Below are 21,171 nucleotides of genomic sequence, written 5' to 3'. Positions count from 1 at the left end.
CCCCCCCATACCACATTGTTTCATTGCCCCCCCATACCACACTGTTTCATAACCCCCCCCATACCACACTGTTTCATAACCCCCCCATACCACACTGTTTCATTGACCCCCCCATACCACACTGTTTCATAACCCCCCATACCACACTGTTTCATTGACCCCCCCATACCACACTGTTTCATAACCCCCCCCCACCATACCACACTGTTTCATTGACCCCCCCATACCACACTGTTTCATTGACCCCCCCATACCACACTGTTTCATTGACCCCCACATACCACACTGTTTCATTGACCCCCCCCATACCACATTGTTCCATTGCCCCCCCCCCCCATACCACATTGTTCCATTGCCCCCCCATACCACATTGTTTCATAACCCCCCCATACCACACTGTTTCATTGACCCCCCCCAATACCACACTGTTTCATTGACCCCCCCCATACCACACTGTTTCATTGACCCCCCCCATACCACATTGTTTCATAACCCCCCCATACCACACTGTTTCATTGACCCCCCCCCATACCACACTGTTTCATTGACCCCCCCATACCACACTGTTTCATTGACCCCCCCCATACCACACTGTTTCATTGACCCCCCCCCATACCACACTGTTTCATTGACCCCCCCCCCAATACCACACTGTTACATTGACCCCCACCATACCACACTGTTTCATTGACCCCCCCCCATACCACACTGTTTCATAACCCCCCCCCCCATACCACACTGTTTCATTGACCCCCCCCATACCACTGTTCCATTGATCCCCCCCATACCACACTGTTTCATTAACCCCCCCCCCCATACCACTGTTCCATTGATCCCCTCCATACCACACTGTTTCATTGACCCCCCCATACCACACTGTTTCATTGACCCCCCCCATACCACACTGTTTCATTGACCCCCCCCCAATACCACACTGTTTCATTGACCCCCCCCCCCATACCACACTGTTTCATTGACCCCCCCCCAATACCACACTGTTTCATTGACCCCCCCCCCCCCCCCCCAATACCACACTGTTTCATTGACCCCCCAATACCACACTGTTTCATTGACCCCACCATACCACACTGTTTCATTGACCCCCCCCATACCACACTGTTTCATTGACGCCCCCATAGCACACTTTCATAACCCCCCCCCCATACCACACTGTTTCATTGAACCCCCCCATAGCACACAGTTTCATTGACCCCCCCATACCACACTGTTTTCATTGACCCCCCTCCATACCACACTGTTTCATTGACCCCCCCCCATACCACACTGTTTCATTGACCCCCCCATACCACACTGTTTCATTGACCCCCCCCAATACCACACTGTTTCATTGACCCCCCCCATACCACATTGTTTCATAACCCCCCCATACCACACTGTTTCATTGACCCCCCCCATACCACACTGTTTCATTGACCCCCCCCATACCACACTGTTTCATTGACCCCCCCCCATACCACACTGTTCATTGACCCCCCCCCCCATACCACACTGTTTCATTGACCCCCCCCCCCAATACCACACGGTTACATTGACCCCCCTCCATACCACACTGTTTCATTGACCCCCCCCATACCACACTGTTTCATTGACCCCCCCATACCACACTGTTTCATTGACCCACCCCATACCACACTGTTCCATTGATCCCCCCCATACTACACTGTTTCATTAACCCCCCCCCCCCCCCCCCCATACCACTGTTCCATTGATCCCCTCCATACCACACTGTTTCATTGACCCCCCCATACCACACTGTTTCATTGACCCCCCCCCCCATACCACACTGTTTCATTGACCCCCCCCCCCCCATACCACACTGTTTCATTGACCCCCCCCAATACCACACTGTTTCATTGACCCCCCAATACCACACTGTTTCATTGACCCCACCATACCACACTGTTTCATTGACCCCCCCATACCACACTGTTTCATTGACGCCCCCATAGCACACTTTCATAACCCCCCCCCATACCACACTGTTTCATTGACCCCCCCATACCACACTGTTCCATATGACCCCCCCCATACCACACTGTTTCATTGAACCCCCCCATAGCACAGTTTCATTGACCCCCCCATACCACACTGTTCCATTGACCCCCCCATACCACACTGTTTCATTGAACCCCCCCATAGCACACAGTTTCATTGACCCCCCCATACCACACTGTTTCAATAACCCCCCCCATACCACACTGTTTCATTGACCCCCCCATACCACACTGTTCCATTGACCCCCCCATACCACACTGTTTCATAACCCCCCCCCATACCACACTGTTTCCTAACCCCCCCATACCACACTGTTTCATTGACCCCCCCATACCACACTGTTTCATAACCCCCCCCACCATACCACACTGTTTCATTGACCCCCCCCATAACACACTGTTTCATTGACCCCCCCCCATACCACACTGTTTCATTGACCCCCCCCCCATACCACACTGTTTCATTGACCCCCCCCCCCCCCCCCAATACCACACTGTTACATTGACCCCCCACCATACCACACTGTTTCATTGACCCCCCCCCCCCCATACCACACTGTTTCATAACCCCCCCCCATACCACACTGTTTCATTGACCCCCCCATACCACTGTTCCATTATATCCCCCCCATACCACACTGTTTCATTAACCCCCCCCCCATACCACTGTTCCATTGATCCCCTCCATACCACACTGTTTCATTGACCCCCCCATACCACACTGTTTCATTGACCCCCCAATACCACACTGTTTCATTGACCCCACCATACCACACTGTTTCATTGACCCCCCCCATACCACACTGTTTCATTGACGCCCCCATAGCACACTGTTCCATTGACCCCCCCATACCACACTGTTTCATTGAACCCCCCCATAGCACACAGTTTCATTGACCCCCCCATACCACACTGTTTTCATTGACCCCCCTCCATACCACACTGTTTCATTGACCCCCCCCCATACCACACTGTTTCATTGACCCCCCCATACCACACTGTTTCATTGACCCCCCCATACCACACTGTTCCATTGATCCCCCCCATACCACACTGTTTCATTAACCCCCCCCCCCCATACCACTGTTCCATTGATCCCCTCCATACCACACTGTTTCATTGACCCCCCCATACCACACTGTTTCATTGACCCCCCCCCCCCCCATACCACACTGTTTCATTGACCCCCCCCCCCAATACCACACTGTTTCATTGACCCCCCCCCCCCCCCATACCACACTGTTTCATTGACCCCCCCCAATACCACACTGTTTCATTGACCCCCCAATACCACACTGTTTCATTGACCCCACCATACCACACTGTTTCATTGACCCCCCCATACCACACTGTTTCATTGACGCCCCCATAGCACACTTTCATAACCCCCCCCATACCACACTGTTTCATTGACCCCCCCATACCACACTGTTCCATTGACCCCCCCCATACCACACTGTTTCATTGAACCCCCCCATAGCACACAGTTTCATTGACCACCCCATACCACACTGTTTTCATTGACCCCCCCCCCCCCCCATACCACACTGTTTCATTGACCCCCCCCCATACCACACTGTTTCATTGACCCCCCCCCCCATACCACACTGTTTCATTGACCCCCCCCATACCACAGTGTTTCATTGACCCCCACATACAACACTGTTTCATTGACCCCCCCATACCACACTGTTCCATTGCCCCCCCCATACCACATTGTTCCATTGCCCCCCCCATACCACATTGTTCCATTGCCCCCCCCATACCACATTGTTCCATTGCCCCCCCCCATACCACATTGTTCCATTGCCCCCCCCATACCACATTGTTTCATAACCCCCCCATACCACACTGTTTCATTGACCCCCCCATACCACACTGTTTCATTGACCCCCCCATACCACATTGTTTCATAACCCCCCCATACCACACTGTTTCATTGACCCCCCCCATACCACACTGTTTCATTGACCCCCCCCATACCACACTGTTTCATTGACCCCCCCCCCCCATACCACACTGTTTCATTGACCCCCCCCATACCACACTGTTTCATTGACCCCCCCCCACCCCCCAATACCACACAGTTTCATTGACCCCCCCCATAACACACAGTTTCATTGACCCCCCCCCATACCACTCTTCAATTGGTTAGGTTAAGGCCAAGTCTGATAAATCTGCCATGACAGATTTTGACTCGCTTCGCCTCTTTCTATCTATTAGCCGTCAAATCCTCCAATGACCTTTGTAAGGAAATAAGGAAACAAGGACAAAAGGAAGGATTTGACAGCTAGGAACATTTACGGACACAGCCAGAAGGAATGGGAGGAGAAGGGGGGAGGAGAAGGGGCCAGGAGAAGGGGGCAGGAGGAGGGACGGGAGGAGAAGGGGGCAGGATGGAGGGACGGGAGGAGAAGGGGCCAGGAGAAGGGGGCAGGAGGGAGGGACGGGGGCAGGAGGGAGGGACGGGAGGAGAAGGGGGCAGGAGGGAGGGACGGGAGGAGAAGGGGGCAGGAGAGAGAGACAGGAGGAGAAGGGGGCAGGAGAGAGGGACAGGAGGAGAAGGGGGCAGGAGAGAGGGACAGGAGGAGAAGGGGCCAGGAGAAGGGGGCAGGAGAGAGGGACGGGAGGAGGAGGGGCCAGGAGAGAGGGACGGGAGGAGAAGGGGGCAGGAGAGAGGGACGGGAGGAGAAGGGGGCAGGAGAGAGGGACGGGAGGAGGAGGGGGCAGGAGAGAGGGACGGGAGGAGGAGGGGCCAGGAGAGAGGAACGGGAGGAGAGGGGGCAGGAGAGAGGGACGGGAGGAGGAGGGGCCAGGAGAGAGGAACGGGAGGAGAAGGGGGCAGGAGAGAGGGACGGGAGGAGAAGGGGGCAGTAGAGAGGGACGGGAGGAGAAGGGGGCAGGAGAGAGGGACGGGAGGAGCAGGGGGCAGGAGAGAGGGACGGGAGGAGAAGGGGGCAGGAGAGAGGGACGGGAGGAGAAGGGGGCAGGAGAGAGGGACGGGAGGAGAAGGGGGCAGGAGAGAGGGACGGGAGGAGAAGGGGTTAGGAGAGAGGGACGGGAGGAGAAGGGGAGAGGAGGGAGGAGAAGGGGTCAGGAGAGAGGGACCGGAGGAAAAGGGGGCAGGAGAGAGGGACGGGAGGCGACTGGAGGAGGGGACAAGACAGAGAAGTAAAGAAGGTAAAGACACCACCGTCCTCACCTGGACTTGAGCAGGGTTGGTAGTGTCTGCAGGTAGACCAGTAACACCTCTACAGGTAGACACTGGACGTGGTAGGAGCACACCTGGCTACACGCTGTAGACACACCCAGTTGTTGGGCATGATGCACTAGCTCCACCCCCCTCTGCAGTACAGGGTTGAAGATGTGAGTGTAGAGCTGCCATTGGACCACAGCGTTCCCTCTCAACATCAAGTGACACATGTGTCCCGCGACCTGTTGGCTGAGTGCCTGGTCCTCCCCGAACACCAGCCCCTGGTACGCCTCCAGGGCCTCCCACTTCCACAGCATATCCTCTGCTCCCCCTCCGCTGGGGAGGATACCATGGGAACGGTAGCTCAAAGTGGGGGACGACACTCCGACCTCCCCCTGCTGGAGCGTCTCCTCCAGGCCCGGCAGCTGACTGCTGTCCAGAGTACAGATGTTACAGGAGGCTAGCTTAGCTTTCTCAGAGGGCTGGCCGCCACCTAACTGATCCAGGATCAGCCGGGAGAGGACAGAGAGGATGTGGGACTGGTAGGAGCGGAGCCCTGGGGCCTGGAAGGCGTGGAGGAGAGGGCCGACTACAGACCGAGGGTCCATACAGCAGCAGATCCCCGCAGCCTGGACCCCAGCTAGGACCTGGAGCACCGCTGGCCCACTGGAGGACAGGCGCTGGAGCAGACGGAGACACTGGTGGGCACAGGCTGCCAGGCAACAGCACCTCTCTGGGTAACGCACCACGTCATCCAACCCCTCCTTCCCCTCGGTCTCTTCGAAGGGGTTACGGCGGGCGGCCTGTTTGAAAGCAGAGACGGGGAGTCCGGAGAGGTCGCGGTGATGATGCAGGAAGTGAGAGTATTCACAGCGGCGGTGGCGACGGCGGGCGCAGACGGACTGGTGCAGTTGCTCTGACTTAGCGGTCTTCACGGAGCTGATGATCTTTAGGACGCCGGAGATGAGTCCTTTTAGACGATCTGCTGCCTCACCCCCCACCTGAGTTGGAACATAACGGAAATTAGTTTGACGACTTTGTGTTTTTAATCCATGATACATTTTTATGTGTGTATCGTTGTACTCAACTCTGCGAGCCAAATTCACCAGACACAAATTAAGCCAAGTGATGGACTAAAATGCAAGCTCAGTGGATAATCTATTTTTAGTCCAAGACTAGCCTTAATCTGTGTCTGGGAAGCTAGCCTCCATTGATCTAGTAAATAAATCTATCAATCAAACCTCAGAGTCCCGGGCGCGGCCCAGCCCTTCTAGCCTCAGAACGGTGACCTCAAACAGCTCCAGGCCGCGATGCTGGATGAACTCATGAAGCAGCTCTAGAGCTTGACTGAAGAAGAAGGGATTGGGGGCCGAGGCATGGAGACACCCCAACAGCACCTGGACATCCCATTAGAATAATAGAACGGTTTAAGAAATACAAAAATGATCGTACATCAGCAAATGGTACCGGATTCACAAAATAGTTCACTACTTTAACCAGACCACCCTAGCCACCCCTGGATTACAATAGATTAATAATGTGGTGTTCTACAGGGATCTATTCTTGGACCTCTTATTTCTATTAAACTGAACAGAAATATAAAACACAACACAAAGGGTTGGTCCCATGTTTCATGAGCTGGAAAAAAATAAAAAATAATCCATACGCACAAAACAGTTATTTCTCTCAAATTGTGTAGAGAGACTTTGGAGGAGCGACTCTCCAAACCCAGCGCCAAGTTGGCGCAGACAGACATGGCAGCTCTTCTAGCTCCTAAGCAACGGTGCAGTATTTCGTTTTGTTGTGTGTAATTTCTTACATTACATGTTTTCTGTGTTACTACATACAGCAGGAAACAGCTTTTGGATATCAGCGTGGCGGTAACTCACGAGCATTACGATTTTCCCAAATTGGGATCCTTTGTTCGTACCCCCCAGGGCAATTGAACTTATCCCAGAGGCTGCTCCAAGACGCTGACAGAGAAGAGGTATTCGGAGTGGACTTCTAGTCCGACTCAGGAGGCACGCACACCGTCCACCGCTTCCGACTTTATTACTCTAATGTTCAGTCTCTGGACAATAAAGTAGACGAGCTCAGGGCGAGGATCCCCTTCCAGAGAAACATAAGGGATTGTAACATACACTGTTTCACTGGAACATGGCTCTCTCGGGATATACTGTCCCCATCCATCCAGCCAGCTGGGTTCTCAGTACATTGCGCAGACAGGAATGAAGAACTCTGGATATACTGTCCCCATCCATCCAGCCAGCTGGGTTCTCAGTACATTGCGCAGACAGGAATGAAGAACTCTCTGGATATACTGTCCCCATCCATCCAGCCAGCTGGGTTCTCAGTACATTGCGCAGACAGGAATGAAGAACTCTGGATATACTGTCCCCATCCATCCAGCCAGCTGGGTTCTCAGTACATTGCGCAGACAGGAATGAAGAACTCTCTGGATATACTGTCCCCATCCATCCAGCCAGCTGGGTTCTCAGTACATTGCGCGCAGACAGGAATTAAGTACTCTCCGGGAAGAAGAAAGGCGGTAGTGTATGTTTCATGATTAACTACTGTGATTGTGACATACACAAACTCAAGTCCTTTTGTTCACCCTACCTAGAATACCTCACAATCAAATGCCGACTGTATTACCTCCCAAGAGGTAGTCACAGCCATGTATATTCTAAAGTGGTGCACTATATAGGGAATAGTGCTCTGGTCTAAAGTAGTGCTCTATGTAGGGAATAGGGTGCCATGTAGGACACAACAGTCCCTACCTGCAGTACCCCCTCCAGCAGCTCAGGTAACAGCAGGGAGCGGTGCCTCCAGCGGGAGAAAGAGAAGTCCTCCTGCACCTCCTGCAGGGTCTTCTTGGTTCTGGGAGCGAATGGGTCAACCTGTCTCTCGAGGCAGGACCTGATCTTCAGCGTGGCTCTGAATACAATAGACAGGTTGTACAATGGTTTCAGCTGCCAGTTTAGTTCGGTTCCCAGTTTAGAGCCAGCAACCGTCTGGCTGCCGGTTGTGTTCTCTAACCTCTTGGCTACGTACCTGAGCAGGTCGGTCAGGCTGCGTCGCAGGCTGTCTGGTAGATCCTCACTCTGACCCACGTCGACTGACATCAGGTGGAGGATGGTCCTTAGCAGCATCCTCTGAGAAGAGACGGATCAGACTGATCTTTATTATCAATTAGCTAGTCGTACTCGGGTATGGGAGTTAAGGATTATGGGCACCGACCAGTCAGGCTGGTAGATCACATTTTCTCTACTAGCCTGGATGATGTTCCAATACCCAAGAGTCCAAAATGTATGCCATACTTCAGATTACTTTTGGGCTAGTTTGGCATATTCCCTACTAGCCTGGTCTGAAAATACAAGCCTGGGGCTAATGTGGACTATCTTAATGTCCATCACTCATGGTCATACTTACAGGCATAGTACAAAAAAACAATACTTGCAACATTACAAACTATCCCACCACAATGACAACACATCCCAATACAATGACAACACATCCCAATACAATGACAACACATCCCACCACAATGACAACACATCCCACCACAATGACAACACATCCCAATACAATGACAACACATCCCACCACAATGACAACACATCCCACCACAATGACAACACATCCCAATACAATGACAACACATCCCACCACAATGACAACACATCCCACCACAATGACAACACATCCCAATACAATGACAACACATCCCACCACAATGACAACACATCCCACCACAATGACAAAACATCCCACCACAATGACAACACATCCCACCACAATGACAACACATCCCACCACAATGACAACACATCCCACCACAATGACAACACATCCCACCACAATGACAACACATCCCACCACAATGACAACACATCCCACCACAATGTCAACACATCCCACCACAATGTCAACACATCCCACCACAATGTCAACACATCCCACCACAATGACAACACATCCCACCACAATGACAACACATCCCACCACAATGACAAAACATCCCACCACAATGTCAACACATCCCACCACAATGACAACACATCCCACCACAATGACAACACATCCCACCACAATGACAAAACATCCCACCACAATGACAACACATCCCACCACAATGACAACACATCCCAATACAATGACAACACATCCCAATACAATGACAACACATCCCACCACAATGACAACACATCCCAATACAATGACAACACATCCCAATACAATGACAACACATCCCACCACAATGACAACACATCCCACCACAATGTCAACACATCCCACCACAATGACAACACATCCCACCACAATGTCAACACATCCCACCACAATGACAACACATCCCACCACAATGACAACACATCCCACCACAATGGCAACACATCCCACCACAATGACAACACATCCCACCACAATGGCAACACATCCCACCACAATGACAAAACATCCCACCACAATGACAACACATCCCACCACAATGGCAACACATCCCACCACAATGACAACACATCCCAATACAATGACAACACATCCCACCACAATGGCAACACATCCCACCACAATGACAAAACATCCCAATACAATGACAACACATCCCACCACAATGGCAACACATCCCACCACAATGACAAAACATCCCACCACAATGACAACACATCCCACCACAATGACAACACATCCCACCACAATGACAACACATCCCACCACAATGACAACACATCCCACCACAATGTCAAAACATCCCACACTACAATGACAAAACATCCCACACTACAATGACAAAACATCCCACACTACAATGACAAAACATCCCACCACAATGTCAAAACATCCCACTACAATGACAAAACATCCCACCACAATGACAAAACATCCCACTACAATGACAACACATCCCACCACAATGACAAAACATCCCACTACAATGACAACACATCCCACCACAATGACAAAACATCCCACTACAATGACAACACATCCCACCACAATGACAACACATCCCACTACAATGACAACACATCCCACCACAATGACAACACATCCCACCACAATGACAAAACATCCCACTACAATGACAACACATCCCACCACAATGACAAAACATCCCACTACAATGACAACACATCCCACCACAATGACAACACATCCCACCACAATGACAACACATCCCACCACAATGTCAACACATCCCACCACAATGACAACACATCCCACCACAATGACAACACATCCCACCACAATGACAACACATCCCACCACAATGGCAACACATCCCACCACAATGACAAAACATCCCACCACAATGACAAAACATCCCACACCACAATGACAACACATCCCACCACAATGACAAAACATCCCACCACAATGACAAAACATCCCACTACAATGACAAAACATCCCACTGCAATGACAACACAATGTCAATAGTAAGTACAGCACAATGTGTAAAAGACCTATTAAAGCATTGACATTAAGTATTTAATTATTATATTCAATAAAGACAAATGTAATGAAAAAGGTGTACCTGGACCAGGGCGATGGGTTCCTCTGTCCAGCCTCCAGCCAGCTCCTCCACCCCCTCTCCTCCTCCCCCCGGACCACAACAGTCTCCAAACTCGGTAAGGATCTCAGTGAGGGTCGGCACCACACTGACAGCCAGACCCGGGTTGTGGTTGATGCTCATGTCAAATTTACACACCTTGAAAAAAACATTTAAATTAATGAATTATTATTATTTATTTTTTTTTGGGGGGGGGGTCATATTTAAAATACATATATAGAGAGAATGCAACCACTTCAGAACAACAGTACATTTACCATGATTTAGTATTAAAAACACTAAGTCTACCAACCTATTTTCATTGTGGTCCGGGTTGTATTAAGAATGGACAGCTTGAGGCTGACAAGGCTGTGCACCGGGCACTTTACATTCAACACAATTTAAAAAAATACCTTTTCCAGGAGCGAGAGCAGAACATGACAGAGGTCGAAGGGAGAGTTCTCCATCCTGTTGAATATGGACATGGCAGCTGGATCAGTCAGGGTCTCTGTGTCCAGGGTGGTCTGGGATCCCCCCAGCGACCGAGGTTGGGGGTAGAGCGGGAAAGGCGAAGCCATGGTCTTTTCGGGAGGGGGGACAGGAGGCGAGGGTAACAAGGGAGCCTCCGAACGGTGATGCTGGCAGCTCACACGGATCGTAGAACCGCGAGAACGTCGACTACGCACTCCACCGGTGCCACCGGCGCCGGCCTTGTTGTCAGAGTTGGCGTCTGAGTCAGAGGTGGAGAGCTGGGAGCGACGAGCATCCCTTACGGAGTAGCGCTGAGCGGTGCGGCGAGAGCGACGCAGGACCTTCCAGGTGGAGCTGCTGCTGCTGCCACCGCGGGACTGCTTCTCAGAGTGCAACGCACCGGTCTTCTGGTCTTTCCCCGCCCTCTGGGGGGCGGCATTCACCTCCCGGCTCAAGAACACTTCCAGCAGAGACAGCAGGGTGAAATCTGGCAACACAGAAACAACTGTAAGGCAGGGTGAAATCTGGCAACACAGAAACAACTGTAAGGCAGGGTGAAATCTGGCAACACAGAAACAACTGTAAGGCAGGGTGAAATCTGGCAACACAGAAACAACTGTAAGGCAGGGTGAAATCTGGCAACACAGAAACAACTGTAAGGCAGGGTGAAATCTGGCAACACAGAAACAACTGTAAGGCAGGGTGAAATCTGGCAACACAGAAACAACTGTAAGGCAGGGTGAAATCTGGCAACACAGAAACGACTGTAAGGCAGGGTGAAATCTGGCAACACAGAAACGACTGTAAGGCAGGGTGAAATCTGGCAACACAGAAACAACTGTAAGGCAGGGTGAAATCAGGCAACACAGAAACAACTGTAAGGCAGGGTGAAGTCTGGCAACAGTCTAATGGTCTGTAGGGATTGACAGCTCCAGTCTGTAGGGATTGACAGCTCCAGTCTGTAGGGATTGACAGCTCCAGTCTGTAGGGATTGACAGCTCCAGTCTGTAGGGATTGACAGCTCCAGTCTGTAGGGATTGACAGCTCCAGTCTATAGGGATTGACAGCTCCAGTCTATAGGGATTGACAGCTCCAGTCTATAGGGATTGACAGCTCCAGTCTATAGGGATTGACAGCTCCAGTCTATAGGGATTGACAGCTCCAGTCTATAGGGATTGACAGCTCCAGTCTATAGGGATTGACAGCTCCAGTCTGTAAAGGTCTGTAGGGATTGACAGCTCCAGTCTGTAAAGGTCTGTAGGGATTGACAGCTCCAGTCTGTAAAGGTCTGTAGGGATTGACAGCTCCAGTCTGTAAAGGTCTGTAGGGATTGACAGCTCCAGTCTGTAAAGGTCTGTAGGGATTGACAGCTCCAGTCTGTAAAGGTCTGTAGGGATTGACAGCTCCAGTCTGTAAAGGTCTGTAGGGATTGACAGCTCCAGTCTGTAAAGGTCTGTAGGGATTGACAGCTCCAGTCTGTAAAGGTCTGTAGGGATTGACAGCTCCAGTCTGTAAAGGTCTGTAGGGATTGACAGCTCCAGTCTGTAAAGGTCTGTAGGGATTGATAGCTCCAGTCTGTAAAGGTCTGTAGCGATTCCAATGTTACCTGATTAACAACCTTAGAGACAAGGTGTTGACACACTACAGACGATCAATTACTTTAATTTGTCAAAAATCAATAACAGGCTTTGAAGCAACAACAGAAAAGCGCCTACGGTACAGTTCACCAGTCGTCTACTTCTAGCACATTCTTCAATGCTAAGCATAACACCATGTAGACACGGCCTTCAGAAAGTATCCACACCCCTTGACTTTTTCAGCACTTTGGTGGTGTGAAAGTGGGATTCAAATTGATTTGTCATTTTCTGTCAATGATCTACACAAAATGCTCCGTAAACAGAATGTCACATGTGCAACCAGATGGAAAAAACCTAGAGACCACCTTTACTCCACACACAGACGCATAAAACTCTTCCTCACCCTCCATTTGGCAAATCTGACCTTATTCTGTCCTCCTGAAAAAACTAAAGCAGGAAGTACCAGTGACTAGATCAACATGTAAGGTCAGATGAAGCAGATGCTAAGCTACAGGACTGTACTGCACAAACTGGAATATGTTCCTGGATTCATCCAATGGCATTGAGGAGTTTACCACCTCAGTCTCTTTGTATTCAGGACAAAAGGTTCATTTCTTTGACACATTTTCAACAGTTTTACTTTAGTGCCTTGTTGCAAGCAGGATGCATATTTTGGAATATTTGTATTCTGTACAGGCTTCCTTCTTTTCACTCTGTCCTTTAGGTTAGTATTGTGGAGTAACTACAATGTTGTTGATCCATCCTCAGTCCTCTCTTATCACAGCTATTAAACTCTGTCCTTTAGGTTAGTATTGTGGAGTAACTACAATGTTGTTGATCCATCCTCAGTTCTCTCTTATCACAGCTATTAAACTCTGTCCTTTAGGTTAGTATTGTGTAGTAACTACAATGTTGTTGATCCATCCTCAGTTCTCTCTTATCACAGCTATTAAACTCTGTCCTTTAGGTTAGTATTGTGGAGTAACTACTATGTTGTTGATCCATCCTCAGTTCTCTCTTATCACAGCTATTAAACTCTGTCCTTTAGGTTAGTATTGTGGAGTAACTACTATGTTGTTGATCCATCCTCAGTTCTCTCTTATCACAGCTATTAAACTCTGTCCTTTAGGTTAGTATTGTGGAGTAACTACAATGTTGTTGATCCATCCTCAGTTCTCTCTTATCACAGCTATTAAACTCTGTCCTTTAGGTTAGTATTGTAGAGTAACTACAATGTTGTTGATCCATCCTCAGTTCTCTCTTATCACAGCTATTAAACTCTGTCCTTTAGGTTAGTATTGTGGAGTAACTACAATGTTGTTGATCCATCCTCAGTTCTCTCTTATCACAGCTATTAAACTCTGTCCTTTAGGTTAGTATTGTGGAGTAACTACAATGTTGTTGATCCATCCTCAGTTCTCTCTTATCACAACTATTAAACTCTGTCCTTTAGGTTAGTATTGTGGAGTAACTACAATGTTGTTGATCCATCCTCAGTTCTCTCTTATCACAACTATTAAACTCTGTCCTTTAGGTTAGTATTGTGTAGTAACTACAATGTTGTTGATCCATCCTCAGTTCTCTCTTATCACAACTATTAAACTATGTCCTTTAGGTTAGTATTGTGGAGTAACTACAATGTTGTTGATCCATCCTCAGTTCTCTCTTATCACAGCTATTAAACTCTGTCCTTTAGGTTAGTATTGTGGAGTAACTACAATGTTGTTGATCCATCCTCAGTTCTCTCTTATCACAGCTATTAAACTCTGTCCTTTAGGTTAGTATTGTGGAGTAACTACAATGTTGTTGATCCATCCTCAGTTCTCTCTTATCACAGCTATTAAACTATGTCCTTTAGGTTAGTATTGTGGAGTAACTACTATGTTGTTGATCCATCCTCAGTTCTCTCTTATCACAGCTATTAAACTCTGTCCTTTAGGTTAGTATTGTGGAGTAACTACAATGTTGTTGATCCATCCTCAGTTCTCTCTTATCACAGCTATTAAACTCTGTCCTTTAGGTTAGTATTGTGGAGTAACTACAATGTTGTTGATCCATCCTCAGTTCTCTCTTATCACAACTATTACACTCTGTAACTGTTTTAAAGTCACCAGTGGCGGCAGGGTAGCCTAGTGGTTAGAGCGTTGGACTAGTAACCGGAAGGTTGCAAGTTCAAACCCCCGAGCAGACAAGGTACAAATCTGTCGTTCTGCCCCTGAACAGGCAGTTAACCCACAGTTCCTAGGGCCGTCATTGAAAATAAGAATTTGTTCTTACCTGACTTGCCTAGTTAAGGTAAAAAAAAAAAAAAAGGCCTCATGGTTAAAATCCCTGAGCAGTTTCCTTCCTCTCCGTCAACTGACGCCTGTATCTTTGCAGTGACTAGGTGTATTGATACACCATCCAAAGTGTCGTAACTTTACCTCAAAGGGATATTCAATGTCTGTTTTTATAGTTTTTTTATTATATTTTTTTTCTCCAATCGGTGCCCTTCTTTGCGAGACCCTGGAAAACCTCCCTGGTCTTTGTGGTTGAATCGGTGTTTGAAATTCACAGCTCGACTGAGGGACAGATAATTGTGTGTGGGATACAGAGATGAGGTAGTTGTTCAAAAATCATGTTAAACACCAATATTGCCCATGCAATTTATTATGGGACTTCTTAACTTGTTTTTAAAAATTTTACTCAACATATTTAGGTTTACCATAACAAAGGGGTTCAATAATTACTGACTGAAGACATTTCAACTTTTCATTTGGAAAACTTTCAAAAACATAATTCACTTTGACATGTGGTATTGTGGGTGGGCCAGTGACAAAAACAAGTCCATTTAATCCATTTTAAATAAAGGCTGTAAAACAACATGTGTGAATACTTCCTGAAGGCTCTGTAGTTGTCACTTCAGTACTAAGTGTGATGGACGTCATTGTTCAAGACTATATCTTCCCCTTCCTTACCGAGCTCCAACTAATTATTCTCTGCCTCATATTTCTAGAGGAGTTTACATCTCATAAAATAATGTATGTATATCAACTATTAATCGAGGCGGTGTGCTGAACTAATATAACAGAAGCTAATAAGACAACTATGTATGAGGAGCATGTTAAAAGAGATTAGCAGGACGGCACTAAATACCCCAGTCACCCTGAGGTCAATCAGCTTCAGTAGGCATCCATCCATCCACAGCTCCAGTAGGCATCCATCCATCCATCCACAGCTCCAGTAGGCATCCATCCATCCCTCCACAGCTCCAGTAGGCATCCATCTATCCATCCATCCATCCACAGCTCCAGTAGGCATCCATCTATCCATCCAGCCACAGCTCTAGTAGGCATACATCCATCCACAGCTCCAGTAGGCATCCATCTATCCATCCATCCATCCACAGCTCCAGTAGGCATCCATCTATCCATCCTGAGTTCCAGTAGGCATCCATCCATCCACAGCTCCAGTAGGCATCCATCTATCCATCCATCCTCAGCTCCAGTAGGCATCCATCTATCCATCCATCCTCAGCTCCAGTAGGCATCCATCTATCCATCCATCCTCAGCTCCAGTAGGCATCCATCCATCCATCCTCAGCTCCAGTAGGCATCCATCTATCCATCCACAGCTCCAGTAGGCATCCATCCATCCACAGCTCCAGTAGGCATCCATCCATCCACAGCTCCAGTAGGCATCCATCCATCCACAGCTCCAATAGGCATCCATCCATCCTCAGCTCCAGTATGCATCCATCCATCCATCCACAGCTCCAGTAGGCATCCATCCATCCATCCACAGCTCCAGTATGCATCCATCCATCCACAGCTCTAATAGGCATCCATCTATCCTCAGCTCCAGTATGCATCCATCTATCCATCCATCCACAGCTCCAGTAGGCATCCATCTATCCATCCATCCATCCTCAGCTCCAGTAGGCATCCATCCATCCACAGCTCCAGTAGTCATCCATCCATCCACAGCTCCAGTAGTCATCCATCCATCCATCCATCCATCCACAGCTCCAGTAGGCATCCATCTATCCATCCATCCATCCATTATCAGCTCCAGTAGGCATCCATCCATCCACAGCTCTAGTAGGCAACCATCCATCCATCATCAGCTCCAGTAGGCAACCATCCATCCATCCACAGCTCCAGTAGGCAACCATCCATCCATCCACAGCTCCAGTAGGCAACCATACATACATCCACAGCTCCAGTAGGCAACCATTCATACATCCACAGCTCCAGTAGGCAACCATTCATCCACAGCTCCAGTAGGCAACCATCCATCCACAGCTCCAGTAGGCAACCACCCATCTAACCATCCATCCACAGCTCCAGTAGGCAACCATCCATCCATCCACAGCTCTATTAGGCAACCATCCATCCACAGTTCCAGTAGGCAACCATCCATCCATCCATCCACAGCTCTATTAGGAAACCATCCATCCACAGCTCCAGTAGGCAACCATCCATCCAACCATCCATCCACAGCTCTATTAGGAAACCATCCATCCACAGCTCCAGTAGGCAACCATCTATCCAACCATCCATCCAACCATCCATCCATCCAACCATCCATCCACAGCTCTATTAGGAAACCATCCATCCACAGCTCCAGTAGGCAACCATCTATCCAACCATCCATCCAACCATCCATCCAACCATCCATCCATCCAACCACTCACTGTTGGGTTGTATAACTGTTGTTGTTCTATATAACTCACTGCTCTCTTAAACTAGAATACGTCAATGTTTACAGCTACAATATCCATCAATCCATCCACTCCTGGGTTGTATTAGGACACACGGCAGACGAAGTCAACAGTAGTTTTGTTACAGTTGTATAGATGTGTGTGTTAGGACACATGGCAGACGAAGTCAACAGTAGTTTAGGTAGTTAGGTTGGTTTTACCTGGTGTTTTACAGGTAGCAGGTGTACACTGAAGGCTGTGTGTGTTAGTGATGAAGGTGTGTAGTGTGGAGGACCTACCTGGTGTTTTACAGGTAGCAGGTGTACACTGTGAAGGCGGTGTGTGTTAGTGATGAAGGTGTGTAGTGTGGAGGACCTACCTGGTGTTTTACAGGTATCAGGTGTACACTGTGAAGGCGGTGTGTGTTAGTGATGAAGGTGTGTAGTGTGGAGGACCTACCTGGTGTTTTACAGGTAGCAGGTGTACACTGTGAAGGCGGTGTGTGTTAGTGATGAAGGTGTGTAGTGTGGAGGACCTACCTGGGGCCTTCTCCTCCTGAACAGGTATCTTCCAGACCAGTGGCAGTAGAGACAGCAGCAGGGTTAGCAGCTCCTCTCGACAGGTCAGCTCCTACAGAGAGAGTGTCTCGGTTAGCTAGAATATTCTCTCTCTCTCTCTACAGGTCAGTTTCTACAGGGAGAGAGTCTCGGTTAGCTAGAATATTCTCTCTCTCTCTCTCTCTCTCTACAGGTCAGCTCCTACTGGGAGAGTGTCTCGGTTAGCTAGAATATTCTCTCTCTCTCTCTCTCTCTCTCTCTCTCTCTCTCTCTCTCCCCCTCTCGCTCTCTCTCTCTACATGTCAGCTCATACAGGGACAGACATACAGACAGTCTTAGTTAGCTAGAAGATTCTACTTCTCTCTCGCTCTCTGTTCACACCTTCTGAAGTAATATCACACCATCCCACTAACAGTCCAGACAAATGACTGTATAGGTCCGGGCAGAATGAGAGAGACTTTCTAGGAAATTCTCTCTCTACTTGTATGTCCTCATGTTCACTCAGGACATCCAGCACAAGCAACCCTGGAGGAAAGCAGAGGACATCCACTGGCCATGGAACCAGAGAGAAGTTGAGGCTGGACATGAAAATGCTTCCTCCTGCTGAACAGGTATCTTCCTGTGGCAGTAGAGAGAGCAGCAGGTTTACATAAAGAGTTCAACCTAATTCATATCCCAAGCCAGTACGCAACACCAGAACCCAGGTAGCTATGCAAAATGGCCGTTTTGCATATTTGCGTAGCAAAAGCACGCAACTGTGTGATGCCCCAAAAAGTGTAAAATGATGCAACTATGCAGGATTGCCATTTCGCATAAGGCACACGCGCATTTGTGTAATGTAGAAATCAGGCTTTAACCATCCAGGGTAGGGCCGCAGTAGGTACTCTCGCAGGGCCGCAGTAGGTACTCTCGCAGGGCCGCAGTAGGTACTCTCGCAGGGCCGCAGTAGGTACTCTCGCAGGGCAGCAGTAGGTACTCGCAGGGCAGCAGTAGGTACTCGCAGGGCAGCAGTAGGTACTCGCAGGGCAGCAGTAGGTGCTCGCAGGGCAGCAGTAGGTGCTCGCAGGGCAGCAGTAGGTACTCGCAAGGCAGCAGTAGGTACTCGCAGGGCAGCAGTAGGTACTCGCAGGGCAGCAGTAGGTACTCGCAGGGCAGCAGTAGGTACTCGCAGGGCAGCAGTAGGTACTCGCAGGGCAGCAGTAGGTACTCGCAGGGCAGCAGTAGGTACTCGCAGGGCAGCAGTAGGTGCTCGCAGGGCAGCAGTAGGTACTCGCAGGGCAGCAGTAGGTACTCGCAGGGCAGCAGTAGGTACTCGCAGGGCAGCAGTAGGTACTCGCAGGGCAGCAGTAGGTACTCGCAGGGCAGCAGTAGGTACTCGCAGGGCAGCAGTAGGTACTCGCAGGGCAGCAGTAGGTACTCGCAGGGCAGCAGTAGGTACTCGCAGGGCAGCAGTAGGTACTTGTAGGGCCGCAGTAGGTACTTGTAGGGCCGCAGTAGGTACGTGCAGGGCAGCAGTAGGTACTCGCAAGGCAGCAGTAGGTACTCGCAGGGCAGCAGTAGGTACTTGCAGGGCAGCAGTAGGTACTTGCAGGGCAGTAGATAAGTAGGTACTTGTAGGGCCGCAGTAGGTACGTGCAGGGCAGCAGTAGGTACTCGCAAGGCAGCAGTAGGTACTCGCAGGGCAGCAGTAGGTACTTGCAGGGCAGCAGTAGGTACTTGCAGGGCAGTAGATAAGTAGGTACTTGTAGGGCCGCAGTAGGTACTTGTAGGGCCGCAGTAGGTACTTGTAGGGCCGCAGTAGGTACTTGTAGGGCAGCAGTAGGTACTTGTAGGGCAGCAGTAGGTACTTGTAGGGCAGCAGTAGGTACTTGTAGGGTAGCAGTAGGTACTCGCAGGGTAGCAGTAGGTACTCGCAGGGCAGCAGTAGGTACTCGCAAGGCAGCAGTAGGTACTTGCAGGGCAGCAGTAGGTACTTGTAGGGCCGCAGTAGGTACTTGTAGGACCGCAGTAGGTACGTGCAGGGCAGCCGTTGATGCTTGCAGGGCAGCCGGAAGTAGAGTAGGTGCAGGGCAGCCGTTGATGCTTGCAGGGCAGCAGTAGGTACTTGTAGGGCCGCAGTAGGTACTTGTAGGGCCGCAGTAGGTACTTGTAGGGCCACAGTAGGTACTTGCAGGGTAGCAGTAGGAACGTGCAGGGCAGCCGTTGATGCTTTCAGGGAAGCCGGAAGTAGAGTAGGTGCAGGGCAGCCATTGATGCTTGCAGGGCAGCAGTAGGTACTTGTAGGGCAGCAGTAGGTACTTGTAGGGACGCAGTAGGTACTTGCAGGGCAGCAGTAGGTACGTGCAGGGCAGCCGTTGATGCTTTCAGGGCAGCCGGAAGTAGAGTAGGTGCAGGGCAGCCATTGATGCTTGCAGGGCAGCAGTAGGTACTTGTAGGGACGCAGTAGGTACTTGCAGGGCAGCAGTAGGTACGTGCAGGGCAGCCGTTGATGCTTTCAGGGCAGCCGGAAGTAGAGTAGGTGCAGGGCAGCCATTGATGCTTGCAGGGCAGCAGTAGGTACTTGTAGGGACGCAGTAGGTACTTGCAGGGCAGCAGTAGGTACGTGCAGGGCAGCCGTTGATGCTTTCAGGGCAGCCGGAAGTAGAGTAGGTGCAGGGCAGCCGTTGATGCTTGCAGGGCAGCAGTAAGTAGAGTAGGTGCAAGGAGGGACTGGTATGGGGTGTCCTACTTGGTTCTCCTTGATTTACCCCTGTCAGTTAGACTGTGTCCTCCTGCCAGTAAGAGCCTACTGTGTGTGACTATGTACTGCGTGGCTTGGGATATGTGGTGTGTGCATGACAGCCTCTCTCTAAATATCTTCTCTACTCCTCTGGGACCCACGACCAGAGCATTCCTCATCAGGGAGAGAGAATGCAGTGCCTTAACGTGTGAATTAAAACCAAATAAGACTAAGTGTACGTCCCCCCTACGAGGGCTCTGGTCTAAAATAGTGCACTATATATGGTATAGGGGTCTGGTCTAAAATAGTGCACTATATAAGGTATAGGGTGCCATAGGGCTCTGGTCTAAAGTAGTGTACTATATAGGGAATAGGGCTCTGGTCTAAAGTAGTGTACTATA

At 49.8% G+C, this 21,171-nt stretch overlaps 1 protein-coding gene across 1 annotated transcript in view; it reads right to left on the bottom strand.

Moving 5' to 3' along the window:
* Positions 1–21,171, bottom strand: part of lyst (lysosomal trafficking regulator) — a 256,589-nt gene that overhangs the window by 186,429 nt on the left and 48,989 nt on the right. The window contains 7 exon segments of the mRNA XM_031799602.1: positions 5,218–6,209; positions 6,450–6,605; positions 7,989–8,145; positions 8,263–8,363; positions 10,751–10,924; positions 11,179–11,723; positions 18,034–18,124. Of these exon segments, the coding sequence (XP_031655462.1) occupies positions 5,218–6,209; positions 6,450–6,605; positions 7,989–8,145; positions 8,263–8,363; positions 10,751–10,924; positions 11,179–11,723; positions 18,034–18,124 (2,216 nt within the window).

The sequence above is a fragment of the Oncorhynchus kisutch genome, linkage group LG20 (assembly GCF_002021735.2).
Source record: "Oncorhynchus kisutch isolate 150728-3 linkage group LG20, Okis_V2, whole genome shotgun sequence".
NCBI lineage: Eukaryota > Metazoa > Chordata > Actinopteri > Salmoniformes > Salmonidae > Oncorhynchus > Oncorhynchus kisutch.
The sequence above is the reverse complement of the archived record's forward strand: the minus strand, read 5'-3'. Positions and strand labels throughout refer to the sequence as shown.